Source organism: Drosophila erecta, unplaced genomic scaffold (genome assembly GCF_003286155.1).
Source record: "Drosophila erecta strain 14021-0224.00,06,07 unplaced genomic scaffold, DereRS2 tig00000055-arrow-pilon, whole genome shotgun sequence".
Classification (NCBI taxonomy): Eukaryota; Metazoa; Arthropoda; class Insecta; order Diptera; family Drosophilidae; genus Drosophila; species Drosophila erecta.
This window is the reverse complement of record NW_020825200.1, coordinates 13,652,854-13,675,638: the sequence shown is the minus strand read 5'-3', so window position 1 is coordinate 13,675,638 and position 22,785 is coordinate 13,652,854. Positions and strand designations below refer to the sequence as shown.

At 45.4% G+C, this 22,785-nt stretch overlaps 7 protein-coding genes across 9 annotated transcripts; 2 read left to right on the top strand and 5 right to left on the bottom strand.

The window, feature by feature from the left end:
- Positions 1-669: 669 nt before the first annotated feature.
- Positions 670-7,433, top strand: LOC6541140 (putative inorganic phosphate cotransporter). Of its 3 annotated transcripts, none has more exons than XM_026979022.1 (5): positions 670-1,107; positions 5,121-5,299; positions 5,382-5,828; positions 5,896-6,519; positions 6,645-7,433. In XM_026979022.1, exons 1-5 carry the CDS (start codon positions 1,068-1,070, stop codon positions 6,843-6,845), a joined length of 1,491 nt encoding a protein of 496 aa, XP_026834823.1. In that variant the 5' UTR covers positions 670-1,067; the 3' UTR covers positions 6,846-7,433. The 3 variants fall into 3 exon arrangements, with proteins under 3 accessions (XP_026834823.1, XP_026834824.1, XP_026834825.1); XM_026979023.1 differs by having other exon boundaries at positions 670-1,515; XM_026979024.1 differs by lacking the exon at positions 670-1,107 and adding an exon at positions 4,976-5,049.
- Positions 7,434-7,490: 57 nt separating this feature from the next.
- On the top strand, positions 7,491-9,429 carry LOC6542059 (putative inorganic phosphate cotransporter). The gene is made up of 3 exons (XM_001969745.3): positions 7,491-7,576; positions 7,635-8,422; positions 8,489-9,429. Exons 1-3 carry the CDS (start codon positions 7,534-7,536, stop codon positions 9,281-9,283), a joined length of 1,626 nt encoding a protein of 541 aa, XP_001969781.1. The 5' UTR covers positions 7,491-7,533; the 3' UTR covers positions 9,284-9,429.
- On the bottom strand, positions 9,289-11,861 carry LOC6541813 (mitochondrial import receptor subunit TOM70). The gene is made up of 3 exons (XM_001969744.3): positions 11,674-11,861; positions 10,454-11,472; positions 9,289-10,368 (listed from the first exon to the last, which is right to left on the bottom strand). The coding sequence occupies exons 2-3, from the start codon at positions 11,430-11,432 to the stop codon at positions 9,575-9,577; spliced, it is 1,773 nt and encodes a 590-aa protein (XP_001969780.1). The 5' UTR covers positions 11,433-11,472; positions 11,674-11,861; the 3' UTR covers positions 9,289-9,574.
- A 439-nt stretch (positions 11,862-12,300) lies between these two features.
- On the bottom strand, positions 12,301-14,266 carry LOC6541328 (endoplasmic reticulum lectin 1). The gene is made up of 4 exons (XM_001969743.3): positions 13,988-14,266; positions 13,815-13,929; positions 12,931-13,748; positions 12,301-12,875 (listed from the first exon to the last, which is right to left on the bottom strand). Exons 1-4 carry the CDS (start codon positions 14,129-14,131, stop codon positions 12,357-12,359), a joined length of 1,596 nt encoding a protein of 531 aa, XP_001969779.1. The 5' UTR covers positions 14,132-14,266; the 3' UTR covers positions 12,301-12,356.
- A 379-nt stretch (positions 14,267-14,645) lies between these two features.
- LOC6542783 lies at positions 14,646-17,159 on the bottom strand. The gene is made up of 3 exons (XM_001969742.3): positions 15,933-17,159; positions 15,106-15,814; positions 14,646-15,026 (listed from the first exon to the last, which is right to left on the bottom strand). The coding sequence occupies exons 1-3, from the start codon at positions 16,595-16,597 to the stop codon at positions 14,697-14,699; spliced, it is 1,704 nt and encodes a 567-aa protein (XP_001969778.1). The 5' UTR covers positions 16,598-17,159; the 3' UTR covers positions 14,646-14,696.
- Positions 17,160-18,993: 1,834 nt separating this feature from the next.
- Positions 18,994-19,812, bottom strand: LOC6542763 (nuclear protein 1). The gene has a single exon (XM_001969741.3). The coding sequence runs from the start codon at positions 19,632-19,634 to the stop codon at positions 19,428-19,430; it is 207 nt and encodes a 68-aa protein (XP_001969777.1). The 5' UTR covers positions 19,635-19,812; the 3' UTR covers positions 18,994-19,427.
- A 994-nt stretch (positions 19,813-20,806) lies between these two features.
- LOC6543203 (gastrula zinc finger protein XlCGF46.1) lies at positions 20,807-22,707 on the bottom strand. Its single transcript, XM_001969740.3, has 2 exons — positions 22,030-22,707; positions 20,807-21,973 (listed from the first exon to the last, which is right to left on the bottom strand). Exons 1-2 carry the CDS (start codon positions 22,540-22,542, stop codon positions 21,077-21,079), a joined length of 1,410 nt encoding a protein of 469 aa, XP_001969776.1. The 5' UTR covers positions 22,543-22,707; the 3' UTR covers positions 20,807-21,076.
- Positions 22,708-22,785: the final 78 nt, after the last annotated feature.

The window sequence follows — 22,785 nt, the reverse complement described above, 5'->3', positions numbered from 1 at the left end:
ACAGTCATCTGTAATGATAGTTATACGCTCCTTGCATTCCTAACCACAGATTACAAAGAATAATTTCATTTTGTTTTACTACGTATAAAGAAAAGAAGTAATAGAGTAAGTGTTGGTGAGCTTAAAAGTTAGAAAGCAATCAGATTAAAATAATATTCCACACAGTGTTTTGCATTTCGAGCTTAAACTAGTTATAGTTATAAAATATTTACACAAATTTTAGTTGTAATATTTCACTATGGATATTAAGATTTGTATATATTATGCAAACTTTGTATATCAAATGGATAGGTAAGTAAATAAAGTGATGCATTGGGTTTTGTGACTAAATATTTACGTACAAGCTATTTTTTGAGATAAAAATACTTACTGCTTGGCATCCCCAAAAGTGAAATTCATGATCAAACTGTATTGGTGCACGTATTTGTTCGCAGTGCTCAATTGTGGCAGCATGTACAGCAAGTCTTACGAGTCAACTCCTTGTCAATGTAGCGATACACGTTCGTTGGCCGGCAACCAATAAAACCAACAACAGCGAGCGAAAAAAAGAGAAAAACATAAAATAAAATAATATGAAAAAACTCCCGCTGCCGCAGAGACGCCGGCTGCGCAGCAGCAGCGGAGCGACGCTTATCTGCTCTCATATAAATATAAACTAAAGTCAGCGGGAATAATTTCTCATTTGTAATTTGGCTGGCGGCGTGCGCGGATCGGTTTGGAATTCGAGTTCGAATTCGTTTAGGATTTCGATTTGGAGACTTAGAACCCAGCCCAGTTTGCGAGTTCGACTTCGAGTGCGAGATCGAGTTCGAAAATCACTACTGACCCAACAGTAACAGTAAACCAACCAATTCACATTCCCCTCTGCATCTTCGCCTTCGCAATTGCGCGTGCGCCAAGGAAAACTGCAGAGCCGATACAGAAACCGCCGATAGCCGAAAGAGCGGTAAAAAGCGTAGAGCCGAGTGCGCGTTTGTTGGTATTAAGGATCCGCCGTTGTCCTTAAACCCGTAACCGTGGCGAAGGAACTGGCCAGCTTGTTGACGCAGCCACAAAACAGTCCCGAGATGACGCAACAGCCGCAGTGGGGCATAAGCCTCTCGAGGTGTAAGTGTGCCACATCCCAGTGCTATCACCCCACCACCATCGTCACTCCATCATCATCGCCATCATCATCACCATCACGATCACCATCATCATCAAATGGCCATAAGGAAGTGCCGCGTGCGCCGCGTGCGGAGTATTCAGAATGCGGATTGTGTGGATCGTTGAACCTGCGATCGTGAGGGGCCTTTTCGAGTGGTAGTGCTCGCCTAAAGTTAACCGACATTGACCAAACAAACAGATATAAAAAACAGACATAAAACCCATATGAATTGTGCATAAATGAAAACAATGACAAACGCCTCTGCCACTTCCGATTTGTTTCAAATCTTCTGCGCCTCGCGTCTCGCATTTCACGTTTGTTTGGGTGTCTACAAATTGAAATTCCCGGCATGCGTTCACATAATATTGGTAAATATTTTGCATACGATTTGCATGTGACTTGCTGCTTACCAGCCAACCAGCGCAGCGCCAAAGTAAAGGGTATCATCTCGCACGGCAGGTGGTACCTTCGCGTAGGATTATGGTTCTCGAGCGGCTCGATTACGACCATTGAAGGGCTAACAGTTATTAGGGGCTTGTGGAACCGATTATGGACCTGCCCATGCCCATAGACATATATGTATACCCTCCCACACCATTTCCTCGCCCCATCTTTCTTTCTGTTCTGTTCTTTTTTGGGCAAGGTCAATGCAATAAAGAATTCTTTCGTCCGATTGGGCAACCACTACATACAGACATACGAGTATGTCAGCCGTAAGAGCTTTACGAAAATAAAATGTTGTGGTAGAAATCACGTAAGCCGACGAAGATATTCGTATCATGGTATCTGCATTAAGCCTAAACCGCAACAAAAGCAATTATTGAACTAATTAGCTTTTGGGCAGTACTAGCTCTACCTAACAAGATATGATATATGGCTCGGTTTCCCAACGAGTTATATGGCTCCGTTGTGAATGTTTCCCAACAAAGGGCTGAAATGTTAAATGATGCCTAACTGCTTTTTTGCCACAAGTTCTAGCCTAATGAACTAACAAATTTACAATTTTGCCATAAATTAGCCGATTGGCATTGGGGCAGCATGGGGCATTAGTTTTGAGCTACGGCAATCAGCCCGACTAATCGCTTGTGGCCCGTCCCAGTTACACCAAGACTCATTATCATATGGAAAGGGTCCGGCATGGGTAGCAGTACTATCTGCTATATACATATGCTCTTATGCGGCAATCGGACTCCAGAGACGACCCTCTGGCCCCCAGGCCCATTGACATAATTTTCGCAAGACCGCGGAAATGCAAGCAAAAGAAATGAGGGTTATTCATTCGAGGCTATCTCTTAGACATTCTCGATCGCCGGACAAAGAGCCACGGACCCAGAAATGTCAGCAGAATCTGAGTACGGACGGACAGATGGAATTGTTTTCGTTTTCTCATTAATGCAACGGATACGAGTGACCATCGCCATCACATTAAAAAACCAAAAGTCATTTTCCTCATATAGAATTAACTATTAGCCGAGCTTTAAGGTAATAAAGTGAGCTATTACTGAGCTGGAAGGGAATCACATTCGCTATTGAGGGAATTAGTTTGATGAGATGTGCATTTAATTGTTATTAACATATTTGTTATTTAAAATAGACATATGTACTTAGTTTTTTTGGAATTCCAACAGAGCTCCCACGATTGAAACTAGTTCAATTGTATTGCCTGGCTAATTGGAAAGTTTCTCTGAGCTTCAGAGATAATTTATTCTTGTGATTGTGAAACCTATTTCTAATCAGTAGAGTAATCAGTGTAGCAAGGGTCAGCTTTACAAGCTCGTTGTATTTGCAAGAAGTGAGTGTATGTAGAAGGGGTTAGCTAATGCGATTAAATCTAGTTAGAAGTGAGTGCCCGCTCTCCCACTCACATGCGCGATAAGGTCGCGTTACTAAACTCTGATTAAATCTGAACTCTTAACTGGCTTATCGTGGGTGGTGGTTCTTAGATGGAGAGGGGTCATATATTAACGCCATCATCAAGTGGATTGGTGGGCTGAAAATATTGGCATACTTGACGGGCGGCGATATGATTAGCACCCATTTACATACACGGCCTTATCAACTTATCACTTGGTAATCATATTTTATTTCTTGATTTTATTTTTCATTTGACACTCGTGGAGTGAGCGCCAATAAATGTTTGTGTCGAATTTGGTTAAGTAACCTGTCAAATACAGACACATTGTTAATTTGACCAGTTACGGTGGCTTAATGCAATTTGCGGCCAGCAAAGATATATTGATGTTAATTTATAGGCAAAATAAACTTGTTAGTGGGTGACGTCGATGGGCTTTTTTGCGAAACAATTTCTCATAAACTAAGGGAGTTTTGAATGCCATTAAAAAGGCAAACATGAATGTTTAACTTTTACTGGCGGGCGGCTTTCTTGACAATATGTATAAAGATTTCTGACGTAGGTGGGGAATCGTGGCTCACAAAAGTGTCAACAAAACAACAGAAGTCGGCGGCTGTGGGGGTGATCTAATAATATTGTCATGAATTGGATTCTGATTGTGTTTACCCAAGAGGCCAGCCTGTTTGTTTACTCGCAATCCAGAGATCCAAGTGCTTTGCGTGCTGTTCTTGTTAGATCGCAGATCGTTTATTTCTATGCCATCTGAATGGAATTGGTCAATGTTAACCAAGCGTGTCCAGGAACTTAATCAATTCAACCTTCGACATCCATTATTGAAGCCCATCTATTATTGAAGCCGCATGAATTTATGCCCAAAATTACTTAATTGGCACCGCCATTGGTTTATGGTTATGGTCATTGTGCTCGGTTAGCGATTTCGCATACTTCACGGTGTACTCCAAATGTTTATCGCAGATCTACCGCACTCCGCCTTATCAGGGCGTAATTCCGCTTAACAATTTGATTGCGATATGGCCATCGCATAAACTACGTCTGTTGGTGATTAAAATAGAGGGACACGAGTGCCTAGCGCCGTTTATATAGACCCCAATCTTTCAAGCCATATACCTCACGAGACAGGAAGTTCCTCAAATTCCTTTGAATAACTACATGAACAATAAAGCAACTCGTGCTGGAAGTCTATAAATAAGAGCATAAAAATTAGGAGTATACGAACCCCGTATATCAGCAAGTGATTTATTGAATATTTAATCGTAATAAGTTCTTTATTGCCGCCTATGAAGAGTATTTATTTATTGAGTTTGATTATTTGGCTGGTTTATCGTAGATCACTTGATGATACTTTTGGAATCGGAGTTTTGGGAGTTCTTAAATTAAAATGTTTAAATATAATATATACCATTTCACATCAATTCATGTCTAGTGAAAGCACAAATGGGGTTAAAAATCGGAACAGGCCTAGTATATTCTATAATTTTATACGATTATTTCTCTGAGTCGCAGTTGCTTACGCATAATTTCTCTATCTTTCAAATTGTAAACTGGTTTCAAATGTATCTCTCGTGAGCATTAAAAAATACACTTTGGTGTCATCATGCTTGTTTAAATATCTACTTAGTATCTGCGCGGCCAATAATTTGTTTAAGCTTTAAAAACTGAAACTCTTGGTCAATTCATTAACTTACCTAGTTTTCCGCATTGAACAACTAGCTCTTTATGTATTATATTTAATTTAGTAAGCTTTTTTCAAACCTTTCCCAATCGCTTGTATTGAAAAGTTACTCAAATCGCCAGTTCAGCAGTTCCGCCAATTGATATAGTGCCACAGCAATCAAGTGCAATTTGAAGTTTATCAGCGCAAATTGATTTGTACCCAATTGAGTCACCCGTCAAACTATTTATTCGCACGCTAACCGAATTAAATAAGTTAATTGCTTGAACAATATATGTGCATATACATATGGGAGACGCAAATCCGTTTGGCTCGTAAAATGTTTGACGCAGTGTTTGGTCAAATGTTGCCCAGCAGGTTAATTAGTGTACGCTGTACACCAAGACATCCACTGACGTCAATACCGATCTCCATTCTCTCGCCCGCAGATTTCGTGATACCCCAGCGAGTGATCCTGGCCATCATGGGCTTCCTGGCCATCCTGAATGCCTACACGATGCGCGTCTGTCTTTCGCAGGCCATCACCGTACTGGTGGTCAAGAAGAACTCCTCGGACGACGATTCTGAAGCGATCTGCCCAGCCGATGACCTCGACGTGGGATCCGCTGTGAGTAGCGCCGAAGACCATTATCAGAATGGATCCTATTACGTAAATATATTACCTAAAACGTAAATCATTTATTTTCCAGCCTGGTGGCAACTTTGAATGGTCCGAGGAGCTGCAAGGCTTGATCCTGTCCTCCTTCTACATCGGTTACATTGTCACCCACATTCCCGGCGGCCTGCTGGCCGAGAAGTTCGGTGGCAAATGGACTCTGGGTCTTGGCATTCTGTCCACCGCCGTGTTCACCCTCCTGACGCCCTTGGCCATCCACAAGGGTGATTCCGACTGGCTGATTGTGACCCGAGTTCTGATGGGTCTGGGCGAGGGAACCACCTTTCCCGCTTTGAGTGTCCTGCTGGCTGCTTGGGTTCCGGCCAACGAACGTGGAAAGCTGGGTGCTCTGGTGCTGGGTGGTGGTCAAGTGGGCACTATCATGGGCAACATGTTGTCGGGAGTCTTTATAGACGCCTATGGTTGGGAGTTTGTGTTCTACTTCTTCGGCGGCCTAGGTGTTGTCTGGTTTGCCATCTTTGTAAGTAAAGCTTAAAAGCACTTCCCCACTCAATAATTGTACTAAACCCAACTATTGTTGCTCGTAGATCTTCCTCTGCTACAGCGATCCCACTTCGCATCCCTTCATCAAGCCCAGCGAGCGCGAGTATCTGGTCAAGGAGATCGGCACCATTAGCCGCAACGAGGACCTGCCCCCCACTCCCTGGAAGGCGATCCTCACCAACCTGCCCATGTTTGCCCTGGTGGCAGCCCAGATTGGTCACGATTGGGGCTTCTACATCATGGTGACGGATCTGCCCAAGTACATGGCCGACGTGCTCCAGTTCTCGATCAAGGCCAACGGTCTGTACTCCTCGCTGCCCTACATCATGATGTGGATCGTGTCCGTGGGCAGTGGCTTTGTGGCCGATTGGATGATCCGCTCTGGCCTGATGAGCACCACGAACACTCGCAAGGTGATGACGGGTCTGGCCGCCTTCGGACCCGCCATCTTCATGGTGGGCGCCTCCTACGCCGGCTGCGATCGAGTCCTCGTCGTGGTGCTCTTCACCATCTGCATGGGCCTGATGGGCGCCTACTATGCGGGCATGAAGCTGAGTCCCCTGGACATGAGTCCGAACTACGCCGGAACGCTCATGGCCATCACAAACGGAATTGGAGCAATCACCGGAGTGATTACGCCGTACCTGGTGGGCGTGATGACACCAAATGTGAGTATCAGTAGGAAGTAGGAGGAATAGATCAATGACCTTTGCTTTGATTACCTAAACCTGATCTGAAGAGTGAAAAGTGATGTTGTGGACCTCTAGCTAATCAGTTGGTTCTTCCCTTACAGGCCTCGTTGCTGGAGTGGCGTCTTGTGTTCTGGGTGGCCTTCGGTGTGCTGTGCATCACTGCCGTGATCTACTGCATCTGGGCATCCGGAGAGGTGCAGCCGTTCAACAACGCCCCCATCCAGCCGCGTTCCGTGGACTTTGAGGCACAGGAGCGCAAGGTGGATGGTGAAAAGTCGAAGGGTCTGGAGCAGAGCTCCTAAGGCGGATCGCCCAAACAAGTGCCATACATATATGTATACATTGTAATCTAGTTAAAGCGCTGTCTACGCGGACTCGTGACTCGTGTTTCGTGATCCGTGAGCTGGGAACCACTCGGAGTTCCCAAGAGCAGTGTCATGCCGTACACGCAGTGGCTGTTGTTCAAATTGCTAGTTTTATAGTATTCCCGATCTGGCCGATCCCTGGCCCAAGCGCCAACTAACTAATTTAAGCGAATTTACTTACACTCCCGAACGTGCGCAGTGTACCATGTGTATCCCTTTCTTTTAGCTAGGATAGCCCTTAGCCTAATCCATATCCCAATCCTAATTCAAGACTATCCCCCTTCGCCGCGCACGCAACGTACTCTCTTAATTATTATTTAGTTTTTAAATAAACAGCGATTTCACATTAAGGATTTCGTGTAACAGAGCTCGTATTGCCGTATTGTAAATCAAATGATGAAATTTGTACATTTTATATTGTTGATCAATGTGTAAAGTGAAGCGTGTTTTTAGCTGTTCTGTTAAGACATTACTGTTTTTATGATGTTAGTCAAATAAAGTGTATAAAGCAAATTAAAACTATAATCCTGAAAAGTATGAGTATGAAATATAATGGGTATAAAATAGTCTGGGGAACATCTTTCAGTAGGCTTGTCCAATTCCTATAAAACATAAAGTTACCGAAATGCTGCCCGTCGTTGAGCAAAAGTTAAGCGATTTCTTTATATGTATGTGAGCATAATCCAGGGAACTCACGTGGCATCCATTATCTAACCCATTCCACAGATCTGGAGGTGCGACAGCGCTTGGTGCTCTGCTGCTTCACATTTTTGGCGATCATCAATGCCTACACAATGCGCTTGTGCTTGGACTTTTCGCTTAACCGGATCGTCTTGGAATGTGGTGGCCATAGGGTGGACCACGGTCCTCAGGTACTGAATCCGAAGGCGCTGCCCAACTGGCGCTTTGAACTGGCCATGGCACTGAATCAGACGGAATATCAACTGAGAAGCAGGCTGAGAGCGGGAAAGGAGCAGCCAGATCCCAACCAGAAGGGCCACAAGGGACCGCAGAGTGGAGGGCCTGTGCGCAGGAATCATCCTGTTCAAGAGGACCCTCAAGAACGAATAAGCTGCTCCCAGCTGTGGCCTCGTCAAACCCAATCCCTTGTTGTGATGGCCTTCTACGCCGGCTACGTGCTCACCCATGTTCCGGGCGGACGTCTGGCGGAGAGGTATGGCGGAAAGTGGGTCCTCGGTGTGGCCATACTCACATCGGCGGTGCTGACCCTGCTAACTCCCACTGCAGTGCGCCAGGGCGGTCCGTATGCCCTTGTTGCTGTCCGTCTGTTGATCGGAATTTGTGAAGGCCCCTGCTTTCCGGCCGTGTGTGCACTCCTGGCTCAGTGGGTGCCCGAACAAGAGCGCGGAATGCTGGCCGGCTGCGTCCTCAGTGCCGGTGAGATCGGCATCTCGATGGTCCAGTTGGTCAGCGGCTTGGTTATGGCGCAGCAGGACTGGCCCGTGTTCTTCTATCTGGTTGGGGGAGGCGCCGTGGCCTGGTTCCTGGGATTCGTAAGTCTATACCAAGGCCAAATTCAAGTTAATCTAGTTAACCAATTTGGTCAATTTGTTTCCTAGACCCTCGTTTGCTATAGTACTCCGGACCATTGTCCGTTCATTCAGAACGAAGAAAGGGAATATATAAGGTGCAATACCAGCACCACCCTTTTGTTGACCACCAGCGGAGGCAGAGATGACATGGAAGGGGAAGATGGATACGAAGGTGAGGACTGGGAGCACCGCAGAGGAGTAGAAGCAACGTGTAACAACACTGCTCCTTGGAGGAGCATGCTTACCAGCACCCCGCTCTGGGCACTGGTCTCCACCTCCATGCAACAAGAATTCCAACAGAAATTGCCACAGGAGCTGCAAGCTGCGCTGGAGGAAGTACGAGCCCGTGGCAGCAGTTTGTCGGAGCTGGTCACCATCATCGAAACGATAGCTCCTTACCTTGGAAACTGGGTGGCGTCGCTGACCACAGGGCGACTGAGCGATGTGCTGATCGAGCAGCAGATACTCACTCGCACTCAGACGCGCCGCCTCATGTCCTGGTTGGTCTTCTTATGCGGCTCCATGTACATGCTGCAGATCAAGACGAGCGGAGCACGTATCTGGAGTGTTCTGGGCATGGGTGCCTACTATGCGAGCATCAAGCTGCTACCGCTGGATATGAGTCCCAACTATGCTGGCACTCTGATGGGCATTTCGGGCGGATTGGGCGCCCTTCCGGCACTTCTGATGCCCTATCTGGAACAACTGGAGAGCGACTACAAGCTGGTGAGCAGTGTGAGGACTGCCATGTGGGTAATCGGCGCTAGCTACATATCCGGCGATGTACAGGCGTTCAACCAACCGGAACTGGAGCCACAATGAGCAGACTTGCTTGTTGTTAGTTTAATATTACGCTTAAACATAAGCTACTGGATTTGTCTTAGTGGATTCCTTAGGCAACAGATTCTAGATTACATATGTACCATAATACATGACAATTTCTATGCTAAAGCTAGGAGCATAAACGTAAACAAGCTTTATATATATATAAATAACAGGTATGGTCGATATTAACTTAATTAGTGTAGGACTGCTGGTGGTCGTCTCTCTAAATGCTCCGCACTCGCTCTCCTATTCCTCGGGCTATCAATCCCAACACACCGGTTCTATACTCTATGCAACGCCTTGGGGCATTAAACCGGATTGGGCCATTGCCGACACCGAGTTCATGTCGATACCCAGCTTTTTGGTGACGTTGATTTGGGCCACTGCCGCGTTGCGCAGCGAGTAGACGTGCACCAACTCCGCCTGGCTCTTGGCATAAAGCAGTGCCTTTTCAAACAGCTCGACGGCCCGCTGAAGTTGCGCTCGCTGCACTTCGACGGTTCCGAGTGTCTCGTAGGCCAGCTCGCATTTGGGATCTACTTCGATCGCCTTGTTGAGCAGCTGGACAGCCACCTCAATGTCTCCGCGCCACTGAAGCACCATGATGGCTTGGTGAACGATAAGTGCGGGATTCGTCGGCGCCAATTTCATGGCCTTCGTGTAGTATTCCTGCGCCTGGGAAAACTGTTGCTGGTCGGCCAACATCTGAGCCATTAAACTGTAACACTCAACGCAGCTCGGGAACCGCTCGATGGCATTTTGGAAGTTGTGCATTACGCTCTCCAAGCGCCGTTCATCGCCGGCCAGAAGGGATAGTCGGTACTCGGCATAGCACTTCTGGACGAGGGCGATGGCGTGGTTGGGTGCAATGCGCACTGCCTTTTCGAACTCAGCCAAGGCGGGTCCAATCTGCTCCAGCAGCAGAAGTATCTGAGCGCGCTGGTGGTACACATCTGGGTTCTCTGGGTTCAGGCGTTCCGCCTCATCAAAATCGGCTAGACACTTATCGCGCTGATCCAGCTGGATGAAGAGAGCTGCTCGCTTTATGTAGGCATAAGCGCGCAAATTTGGATCAGCATCGGCTGCAATAAAGTAAAGTAAATAGAATTTTAATTAAAAAAAATCGAAACAAAAATTTAATTTTAATAATATTGAAAAAATTCGTACCATTTGCCAAAATGGCATCAAAGTCCTGCTGGCTTTCTGTGTAGGAGCCGCAGAGAAGGTGGAAAGTTCCCCGCAAAAGCAGAGCCTCTACTTTGTACTGCGCTTCGGCCTCGGAGGATTCGATCTCTTCGGTGCAGGCGGGAATGATTTCCTCGTACTTCTCCTCGAGGAAAGCACGGTGGGCGCGCAGGAAACCCTTTGGGGGTGCGTCCGACTTAGAGGACACCGGGACTTCCATGGTCTGCAGCGGATCCGCGATGAAGGAACGCGTATAGGTGTTTACGAAGCAAGCAGACGGCACAACAGGCACCCGATCGCGCATACCCTTCTCGGCGTCCACTCGGCCGGTCTCCTTGAGCACACGGTCAGCAAACATGATTGTTTGATTGTTCTGGAACATCTCCAGGATACAGGTGGCTGTGACATCGTCCAGGCAATCGTTCATATCCTTGGTGGCCTCATGAGCCCGGGCACGACGATAATATGCCTTGGCGTAGCGAGGGTTGAACTCCAGCGAGGCTGTGCAGTCCTCCTTGACCTTGGACCACTTCTTGAGCATCTCGTAAGAAGCGGCGCGATTCTGGTAGAAGATGGCCATGTCAGTGCGGTGCTCCTTGGGACACTTGTCGATGGCCTTGTCGTAGAATATGATGGCCTCGTCATACTTTCCATTCCGGTAGCAGTTGTTGCCCTCCGTCTTGTAGTTGTTGGCCTCCTTCAGAGGCGACAGCTTCTCGCCCAGCTCGGCGGACTTCTGATTGCGCTCCAGCTCCTTGTCCGGGGCGGTGCCGTCTAGGGAGATGGCCTGCTTCTCGATCTTGGCCTTTCGTCGCTTATTCTCCCCGTCAACCTCCTTGGGCCCAGCCGTCCAGCGCTGCACAGCGTAGGTGCCCAGTCCGATAGCTAAGGGAGTTCCAATGATGAGCGCCAGCTGCCACTTAGTCAGCTTCACCGAGCCAATGTTCAGAGTCATCGCCATCGTGCCGGTCTCCTTATGGATGTGTGTATTGTGTGATGAACTGCAAGAGGAGAGTTCAATCAGTTTGGGTGCCGCCACAAATTGTGTAATACTCCGCTGGCTTATCGCTCGGAGCCTTTTGAGCCCGCTAAATGCCGGGCGGGGGGCACGTTTCTGCGGTGCCTAACCCCCAACCCAATTGATTTTTCACACCCCCAACTGGCCGGCAAGTGACGCACTGCATCCAGCGAACGGAACTTACACTTTTTCAAAACTTAACAATGCTGTGAATTTGGCAAATATGAAACGTTGTTTGTTCTATTCTCAGTTAGAACTCGAGAAACTTAGATTCTATTGTACATCAGCCTGCTGAGCGCACACGACATCGAAAAACGATAGGTATGGAGTAATACTGCGCTGGGAATGCTCATCGCAGAAGAAGAAGAGCAGTTGGTAGAGCTGTATGTGAATAGTGTTAAAAGTTGATTTAACTTAATTCCGAAATTATTCTCTTGATTTAGCAAAACTAAGCAAAAACTTAAATTAAATTTGTTTGGGGTAAGGCCGGGCTTAAAAAATGCATTTTGATGAGCAATTTGGGAGAAACCATGTTCACAAATCTAGTACAAGTCTTGAATAGTCATGAATTTAAACTTTGGTTTAAATTTATTAAGCTAATTATTCTAGTCAATCTATCAGTGAGCTTGGGTTCTTAAATTTTAAGATCGGTTTCATTTGCACGAGTCTTTTTTAATTTCTCTTTTAAGAGCGCGGTACTATAATTTCATCCGCTGCTATATGCACTTGCTAACAGCTGTAGCTTGCCAGTTACACAAAAACGTATGCACCTGCGAAATCAAGCCCCTTAAATATTTGAAACACAAGCAAGTTTGTAAAATTACAATCAATACATTTAAAAGTAATTCACTAGAATACACGCACAGCCTAAGAGCGGATTTCCTCCTCTGGGTTGGAAGTAGGAGCGGGAACAGGAGCGGGAGCAGGAGCAGAAGCAGAATCCGATTTAGTTGTCGATTTATCGGTTTCCGTATCCAAGATCTTGTCCAGATTCTCTAGCTTCACCAGGCCCTGGGAATCAGCATAGTGCATGAGATCACATATTGTGGGCGACTCCACGACCAGGATGTACTGGCACGTCTTCGGCTCAAGAAGGTACATGGATACAGCGGTGCCGCTGTTGGTCACAGGTGTGCAGGTCAACTTCACGTCCACTTCGCGGGGCATTCCAATCTGCTCGCAGTGGGTTCCCTTTTCATAATGGTGCCAGACGGAAGTCGTGAAGCCGGGACGGCGCGCTCCCTTATCCGGGTTGGCGTTGGACCAAGCGCGATGCGCTTCCTCTGAGAAGTAGCCAAGAAAGAGCTCCACTTCACTAGTCTTGTCCTTGTGGAACTGGCGTACATGTCGCCCGTAGCAGAACTCGTACTTCCACCAGCCATTGCCCTAAAACAGAGTATTATTGAACCAAAATCATTGGTTAGCTGAATGATATTCTTACCCCAATAAGGCAGTTCTTGCCAGAAATAAAGTCCTTTATGGGCGTTAGATCAGCAATGGGAGTGGGTCCTGTTCCAGAGACCGCTCCAGACAGCAGGAGTTGCTGATAGTCTCCGTCTACCTCCAGGTCACCATTACTGAACAGCTCGAGTATGAGTTTGTCCATAACCCTGCCGTACTGCAAGGTGACTAAATCGCCATCCGACTGGGGCCACAGGTTGGCTTTGGCCTTTTCCTTGGATACCAGTAAGTTCGCCTCGGATTCAGCCCATTCCCTCAGCTCCGATCGCAGCATGCTCAGTGGCCTGTGCGGCTCCGATTCGGAGTTGAAACATTGTATGGACAGTTCCTTGGTCTCTTCGGCATGAAAGCCGCGAATGGCGCACAGTGTCGAGGAAAGGATAATGGCCTCGTAATTGCACGAGGATGTCTCCTTGAAGGAGTAGATGTCGTCCTTGCCATGGGGATAGCACACATAGCGCACCATTGTGGTTCGGGGAGCGTTAATTATGTCGCACATGGTGCCATTGCTGTATTCCATCTCAAAGTATGGATACTTAATGTTGTCGATCTTCAGGCTCTTGTATTTCGGCTTAACGCCCGCCTTGACGTCCGCTTTCCAGGCTTTGGTCAGTATTTCCATATTGTCATCGGTCCACTTGCCCAGGTAGTACTCCTGGAACTTGACGTTCTTTCCCTCGCGCTCCTCGTGATACTGGCGCACATGGTGGCCATGGCAGATCTCGTACGACCAGTAGGCCTCGATGCGGTACGTGCAGGTGAGGGCGGAGAAAATGGGCTGCAGCAGTGTAATCGGAGCTATGTAAATTCAAAATTTGGGATTAAAGGAATATACATATGTATGTTGCAAAGCCAATTTCTTACACAACTCTGACTTGTCGGACTTTTCCTCCTCCTTCTGGTGCTCCAAAGTGGGAATCAGGCACTCGTACTTCTCTTTATCCGCTGTGTAGAATGTTCTTAGCTGATTTCTCAAGTCCTAAACACCAGTTTTTGAAGACATTTGCTTATGTTTGCATTCATAAATTTGTACTCACTGGCTGGCCCATTAACTCCGGCAGTTCGAAATCAATTTTATACAAAATTGAATCGTCAAAATCTTTGGCTTCGTGGGACGCCGCTGCAATTATCAAATTCAGCAGCAATGCTGTTCTCGCAACTATCACGTAGGACTTTGCCATTTTCGTGCTTAAAGTAGCGATTTCTTTACATGAGTATTTTCGTGACAATATAATAATAATTGCAAATGCTACGTGTTGTTTTTCTCAAAAAATAAGAAACAGATGTTGACTGTCGCCGCTGCACTGTGAATGGTGACTGCGAAAGAAGAAGAGTATTTCAGCTTGAAAATAGCTAAAAATTGAAAAATACCGTTGCAGCCGACAGCACTGGCAATTTTTTGAATTTAGATTATTTGTGATCTCATTTTCGAATTTAAAACTAGCTTTTTCATATTTATAAATAAATTACTAAAATAAATTCTTCAAACTTAAATTATCAAAACAAATTTATACGTGCTTAGTGTAGATTTAATAGTTTTTAAGTAGATTTAGTAGATGTAGATTTAATGGTCTTTCACGGCTATGAGTACAGTCAATAAAAAATCTGTATAAAGATCCAAAAAAGAAGAGTACTTTGTGACTAAGTAACTATTTTAAAGTCCCGTGCTCCAACAAATTAAACTCATCTTCCAGCTTATCTTCAACATTATTATATTAACAAATATCGCATATGGTAGTCAGTTCCCTATCTCATTCCCACCGCCGGAGTGTCCGTTTTGGCCGCGGACCATCCGAGCTCCTTGTCCTTGTCATGATCCACTGGCACCTTGTCGATGGCATCCAGTATAAACTGGATGGAGTGCGCCGTCCGTGGCAGCCACTCCATGATGCGGGAGGTGGTCGAAACGGGCGGAGTCGCTGCATCGCCGTCGTCCACGAAATCCGCATCTCCGCCGGACAAGGAACGAACTCCGCCCAGGTAATCCGTGTAATCGTAGTCACTGGTCAGCGGATTCACCTTGGAGTAGTAAATGGCAGCGAACGTCGAGTAGATGATCAGCAGTGCTGTGCCCACCTGCAGGTTATACATTTAAAGCATTTATGTTATACTACACATTACACTTGTGTTTCGTCCGCTCCTTATGACCACTCACCTGAAAGACGGCCCAGAACTTGTAGGAGCCCTCCGTAATGACGAAATCGTAGTAGCCCTTGAGAGGATCACCCTTGATATAGCGGCCCTCGCCCACATCCGTGTCGGCCTTCTCCTCCGCCTCGGCATCGCGTCTTTGGCGCAGTCCACGCACAGATCTCAGGTTTCCCTTTTCCCCCTTGAGTGCCGAGACTTTGGTGTCTGTAGCCGATGGCGTGACTGTCTCAACTTTCTCCACTGTCTTCTGCGGTTGCTCCTTAGCATCCTCCTCCTCATCAGAGACCTCTGGGGCAGCTGTCGTCGTAGACTTGGTGCTTGACTTAGTTGTCGTCGTGGGCGGCTTCTTGTTCTGGTTCTTTTTGTTGCCCTCCATACGCGGTGGTTTCTTGGAGTTTATCCTGGTCTTCTGCTGCTGCTGACGCAGTTGCTCCTTCTCCGCCTTCTTTGCCGCCTGCTCCTGGCGGAACTTCTCAGTGCTTTCCTGATGGCGTTCGCTGACCGCGTTCCAGGCACTCATCAGTGCCTGATATAGATCCCAGATCTGCTTGAGGCTCTTCAGCACGGTGACCAGGGTGGATTCACTTTGCACTTGAATTACTGCATTGTCGGAGGCGGGCTGAGATTGTTTGGCTAACTCTGTTTTCGGGTGAGGGCGCGGCTGGAAGCCCATGGGATAATCGTACACCTCATCGTAGGCGGGATAGGGTGATCTGTAGAAATGAACGAACTTAGTGGCTTAAAAAGAAAAACTCATATCCATTGGAAGTGTATTTCCCCATCTTATCCAACACCAATGACCCAGATCTAGTTTGATGAAGTATCTCTCACCTATTGGGAGCTGAAGGCGCCTGGAGCTTCCGATTGTTGCCCTCAGCCGCGGGATGAGTAGCCACTGGAGCTGGCTGCTGTGTGTGTGACCAGGGAGCGTAGAAGGAGTCGTAGGGACGTGCCTGATGGGCCCTGCCCTCACCCGTGTCTTCCTTATCATAGAAGTGTTCCTCCTCTTCGGACTCTGGCCTGGACTCTGCACTTGGATAGCGTCCAGGTCCGTAGTCATCGGCCACATCGTAGTACGGATCCTGCTCGTAGGAATCCTCGCGACTCTGCGGCGGACCGTAGGCGTCTTGGCGTTGTCCCATCACGGGAGAATCCATGCTCTCCGCATTCACCACCACCGCCTGCTGCTCCTCGTAGAAGTTTCTGCCCTGCTGCGCTGCGGATGCACTCGGATTGGTTGCATTTCCAGCATCCCTAGCAATTCGCTCCACCGTGGCAGTTTCCGTATCATTTTCAGCACCGGCCCTAAAGTGATTCCACATGCGTGTGAGGATTAGGAGATCGCTTTCTCCGCCAGCGTGGCTCTGTGCCCGTCCAGCTTCGATCACAGCCAGCGCCGTTAAGGTGGTGGCAAAGAGTAGGAACGTGATCACCAGAAACCAAATGGGTGAGAGGCGTTGTGGCGCCTTCGCCGGAATTTCCTTGTATGCAGACATTATCCGTTTGGCACTCTTGTTTCTATTGTTCCGAATCCTGTTCAGCACACACCGCACGGCCAGTTGGCTTGGAGTTAAGTCGACAACTAACCGAAGATCCCCAAATGCTGCTCCAGAAAAACTACGCCCGGCGATGGTGCTAATGGCGGCATTTGGGTATCTAGAACATCCATCTGTAGTGGCTCGTTGGAAGGTGCTAATCCGCGGGCCGCGTGCATCATCGTTATTGGGCCAGTGCTCCAGTTTCGATTTAACGGTTCATCCGCCACCCTGTGCCGCGGCAATTAGCACCATCCATATCTCCATGTAGCCAGTACTACGATCCCATCCGATGCTGGCTGGGTTCCATCTCCATTCAGTTATGCATAATCCCCGATTCTGTTGTTTACCACAAATTCGTTTTTTTCGCGGTGAAAGTGTGCAATATGATTCTCTTCCCAGAAGATGAACTGTGGAATTTAGGAAGTCGTAATTGGAATGGCTCCGTGTCGCTGGAGCATAGTGCTCCGCCATCGAGGTCCATCGTCTGTCGTGTGCCAGGCGAAGATCACGATCTAGGAAGCTGCATACATGACCATAGTTGGATAGTTGGATCGTGGCAAGCGTGCCACTTTCATTATGGGCTCGGAAAGAAATCCATTTCCCCAATTAAGATACGTTTGGTCAACATCAATGGGGTATTTGTACATTGGTGAGATCTAAACGATATGTAATCTGTAGATAACACTTTTTTGAAAATTTTTAACAACCAGTTCTATTTAAGATTGAGTTTGTGACTAACAATTTGTGTCACAGAATGGCCAAAACCAGAGAAAATCATTTTGGAATCTCTTATGTACTTACTAATTAGTTGTATTACTTACACTTTTTAGTTTAATGTTCTCTCTCTAAAAAAAAAAAAATAATAACTAAATACCAACCAATTAAAACTACATTATTTCTTTTTAAAGCTATTTGGAGTCATATCTCAGGAAAGTAAGCCAATATTCTCAGTTTTATACTTTAATTTGAAAGCAAATGAAGTATTTCATGCTAAGCGCACAACTAAGTTAATGCAATCGTCCTCGAATTCGCATAATTACTGAACCTATTTATTAGTTCTAAATATATATATTCCATGAACAAGTTACCTTCTAATCTTCCATTTATATACATTTACAATGTATTTAAATATGTATGTAAATATACAATACGGTATGTATATATGTATAAATGATTTCTAGATCTTACTGAACTACTAATGCGTCATTTGTTTACCGGCGAAACGCAGCGTGGCAAACTAGTTTCGTTACCCCCAAAATTGTTTACTCATTTTTAAGACTTACTGTCTCCTATAAAAAGCTCTGATTGTAAATGTTCTGTTGATATTGCTTTGTTTTAAACCGACGCGATAATGTTAATCGCTCGATTTTGTTTAATTTTTGTAATGTTAGATTTATGATCAAGTATTTTTATTTTAGAAACCTATTTAATAACACTACCAGCAGATGAAAACGATTCTAAGACACTTTTAACGCACAATATACTTGCAATGTTTAATAATTTTATAAAAAAAAAGAACAGATATTTCATAAAAAAAATGCAATTTTAATTAAGATAAGGAATATTTATGACTTTCCAAATGCGAAATTAAACATCTTGGAATTTCGGTTGCCGAAGTGTTTGAAATTTTTCATTAATATTCAGTATAGCAAAACCACCTGATCGCGTCTGTTTTATTGTTTACCAAATATCCACAACGCAATTCAAAAAGCCGGCAAATGGCGTAAATAGAGAGAGAGACAGAGAGGGAGAGAGAAAAGAGAATTCCATTAGAGTGGACCTTTCTGGAAAAGTTTGTTCGTTTTATTTTTGTAAGTGTGCTTGTTTCTGCGTTTGTGGTTGTTTGTTTGTGAGTGGAAAATAACACAGCTTTTGTAATTTTGAACACCCAATGTAAAAATACCTTTTAGTTTGAAAAGTCAATAAAAAGCTGCCCAATATTCATGAATGCAACCTCACACGCAAAATGGAAACCGGAAGAAATGTTGCTTGCATATGTGTGTGCGTGCTTATTTACCTGTGTAACTGGTGAACTTTCAATGGAAGGTCTCGGGAATATTTCCGTTTGGAAACTAGGTATGTAAATGTCAAGCGGCATGTACATACAAATATTTATGTACATACATACATGTTTTCTTTTTTGTTGATCGCTATAAACAAAGAAAAAAGTGGCCTGCAACTGCATTCGCGATAATCGCGGAGCTGAGTGCAAATGAGTTCAACTAAAAGGCTATAAATATGCGCGCCAGCACACCAACGGCATTGGAAATTATTGGAAGAGCTCTCTCTCTCTCGCTTGGAAAGGTGAGCTGCAAATGCAAATGAAAATAAAAATAAGAAGACGCACCATGGGATTCAGTTTTGGTTTTCTCTTTATTTTAAAAGTAATGCCTAAATCAAACTTCATAATTTGAAACGCTCTAAGGCTTAGCAACTAAAACTTGCAAGTCTGAATTAGTTTAGGAATATATTAGAAGCTAAGTGTAGTATGTGCCTTTCTTTTTTTTTGTGTTTGTGAAATTATAAGCGAAATAAAATTATTATAATGTTCACAAAGTTTAGCGCCGCATGAAAAGCCAATGCACAATACAAATGCAATGTGTATTTCCAGCTGGCTTTTGTTTTTCTCTCTTTCCTTTCAGCAAAACTGCTGCCGTTTGCTTTTTCTTATCCTTCTTCTCTCCTTTGCTCTTGCTTTCCTTTTAAATTCGAAGATTTCTTTTCTCCTTTCAACGTGTCCCCGTTACTTCGTTCTCTCCTGCTCCACCGCCTCCGTGGATGCCCTGCATCAGTTCTTGCAGGCGGCGGCCTTCTTGTTGTTGTTGGTGTTCATCAGCTTGGTCAAAATCTTGCGGGAGTGACCAGAGGGATCGAAGTGGTTGGTGTGCTCATTGGCCTCCCTCTTGTTGCGCTGCTTGCCGCTGTGTCCGGAGAAGATGTGCTTGTCATGGTCGAAGTTGTAGTGCTCGTACTCATCGAAGTGGGCCTCGGACATAATGGCGATTTGAGGTTGCAAAACTAACTGCGTTCTTGGCTGATTCTCTGCTTTTTGTTTCTCTGCAAATTTGCAGGCTGCTTTCTAGATTTCTTTGCTGCGCTTTTTTTGGTTCACTTTTCGCTGAGCTGCGAACGGAATTGAAGTTTTTTCGGCCGAGCATCGGCTTTTATAGGCGGTAAAGCTTTTTCTTACGCACCAAAAGCTCGCTCTCCGCCAGAGTTGCCGGATTTTGCTTTAGAAACTACTAGAAAGGCATTCAATTGTTGTTAACCTATAGTTACTAAGCATATTTAATTTTGTCAATACTTTCTACTGAACTTTTAACAAATAGGCTAATCCATTTATATATAAAAGTCTTTTTTGTGATTAAAATTCATAGTTACTCACCCTGACAACCCTTTGCGCTTGTGAGAGCGCATTTTCAACAATTTTTGCTGCGCAATTTAATTTTTTGCTGTTTACAAAGTGCGCGCTAAACAAAAAAAGAACAGAAATCGGCAAACATATTATTTCGCCTCGTCCATTAATTTTAATATTTAAAGAAAATTTCAGAATACACACGTTATGTAACACCCGCCCACCTTGGCCCTCAAAAAACGACCCCCAAAGTGCAGTTACCCTGCATTTGTTTCTCCACTTAATATAGAATTAAATGCAGTAAATTAGTTCTGGATCAATACACTGCTCAAAATAAGTTTTCTTTGAGAACTCAAAAATATTTTTTAATAAAACGTGAGGAAACCGGAAACCATTTGCTATATTATTATAACAAAGGAAATAGTTTTGAAATGATGTCGACCATATTTACTAACTGCCAATAATGGACATTTATTTTGGTGCATTAGAACCTGATCGGTTGACCCAGTTCTCCCTCCCACCAGCAACGCATTTGTTTATTTTTGAAAGGCGAAAAGCTTTCAGTTTGTTTTGGTTTAATGGGTTTTATATAAACAAATGTTACGCAGCCTTCTGGCGTTGATAAGATGCTAACTATCGCTTTTGTTAGTATAGGCAGGTATTCGTTCTGGAAGTTTGTCTGGAAACGACGCAATAGATCGTAGTCACCTTCTTAGATAAGATAGAACGGCCTCAACAATGTTGTATTAAGAACCTTCCACAATATACATACATACCACCTTGCTCATTGGTAGCAAATCAATTTTTAAATTTCTCGATGGTTCTTTTTTTACGGCTTCAAAAAAAAATTGGGTTGCCGTGAATATTCTAGATAACACTTTGTTGTATTATAGCTCAGAACATGAGATCCCTCTACTCATTTTGAAATTATACACATTTTTCTTGTTAACCAAGTTATCATAACTATTTACAATTCGTATATGTCTTACAATGTCTTTTTCTGTAGCTAATATATATGTATGAATGTTGGTTTTCACAAATCTCTTTTTAGAAGGTTGCAATAGTAACCTTCCATATTATTCCTATTCAACAGTCTTCTTGGGCAGTAATGTTTTCAGTCGCTTGTCAGGATTCACATCCCTTTTAGTCTTGCTCTTAACATCCTTTGCTTTCTTCTTGGGTGACGTGTCGATCACGGGAAGATCAAAGTCATCGGGAAAGCTGCTATCCACAGTCTCCGAGAGCTCCAATTGCACCGCTTTCTCCGTGTGAACCCGCTGCACGTGCTCTTTCATTTTGTCGGAGCGATGACTACTGAATCCACACAGCTGGCACTTGTAGCGGTTCGGACCATTCTCCGTGTGCTTCAAGGCGTGACGCTTGAGGTTTTTGCTCTGGCTGAACTTGCAGCCGCAGATCTCGCAGATAAAGTCACGACCCTGCTTGTGCGTTTCAATGTGCAGCTTGAGGTTCTCCTTGCGATTGGCCCGATGCTTGCAGCCTGAAACTGTGCACGCAAAGAATTCGCCGGTGTGAAGCAGTTTGTGGGACTTGAGGGCCTTCATATGCGTGGTGCTGTAGCCGCAGACGTCACAGAGCATTTGCTTCTCGGGATTGTGGACCAGGATGTGGTTGCTCAGGCCCTGCTTCCACTTGAAGCCCTTGCCGCAATGTGGACAAATGTGCGGCGTTTCCGTGGAATGCTTGGGCTGATGGACGAGCAGGGCAGCGCGGGTGTTGAAGCGGATGCCGCACTGCAAGCAAAAGAAGGGCTTACGCAGATCACCAGAGTGCCGGCGAAGGTGAGTGTCGTATTCCCTCCAGTCCAGGAAGCCCACTTCGCACAGCGAGCAGGTCAAATGGGAGGGCTCACAGATGCCCATGTGCTCGATCATTTTCTGCACCTGGTAGCACTTGTAGTCGCAGCCTATGCAGTAGTTCACTTTGCTGCTGGACTTCACTGCCCGTGGATTCTTAAGCTTTAAGGAAAAGGCGAATATAAGTTACAGGAGTGGCTCTATGACATATTATCCACCTTGAAGTAACTTTGTCGATTTTCAAACACAGCCTCCGCTTTCTTAGCCAGCTCGGGATTTGTTTGCGTCTCTCCAAGGGCCGAGATCTCTGTTGTTTCCTTGACCTCGCCCAAGGGCTGCAATTGGTAGAGATTCAGTAGTTCGGTGACAGCCAGGATTTGCGCCAGCTCCCGAAAGTGCAGCTCGTGCTCCTTGGACACGGACACCAAATCCTCGTAGAAGAAGTCCACAATTGTGTGCAGGCATTGGGTGCAGCTGAAATTCCGGATGGTGATCTTCAGCGGGTTGTGAATGGAGAACTGCTGCTGCTTCTGGTTGGTGTTTATGAACTGGCTCTGCGCAGCCAACACGCAGAAATGGACGCTCAAACTGAGGGAATCATCCGAATCCAGTTCCAGGAGCAGGTCACAGAATTGTCCGGTTCTTCGCTGGTTGTTCAGATAATTCGATACCTTGGAGTGCAGCGGCTGGTGCAGAGTGGGTATCGATGGCATTGCCTGTGAGTGCAGCATTTCTGCAGCTTAGATAATACAAACACTCGATATAAACAAAATTATTAAATGTTTTGCAATAGAACGCCAGAACAGCTGTTCAGCAGTGTGACCAACAAGCGGTTCGGTGTATTAAAATACTGACTAGTATTTTCGCCCGTTACTTTAAAAATGGGAATTTGAAAGAGTTTTTACGTTTGGTTGCAATAATTAATTATTAAAGTGAATTTAAGACTAGATAGTTTAAAAACTTATTTTCTAGCT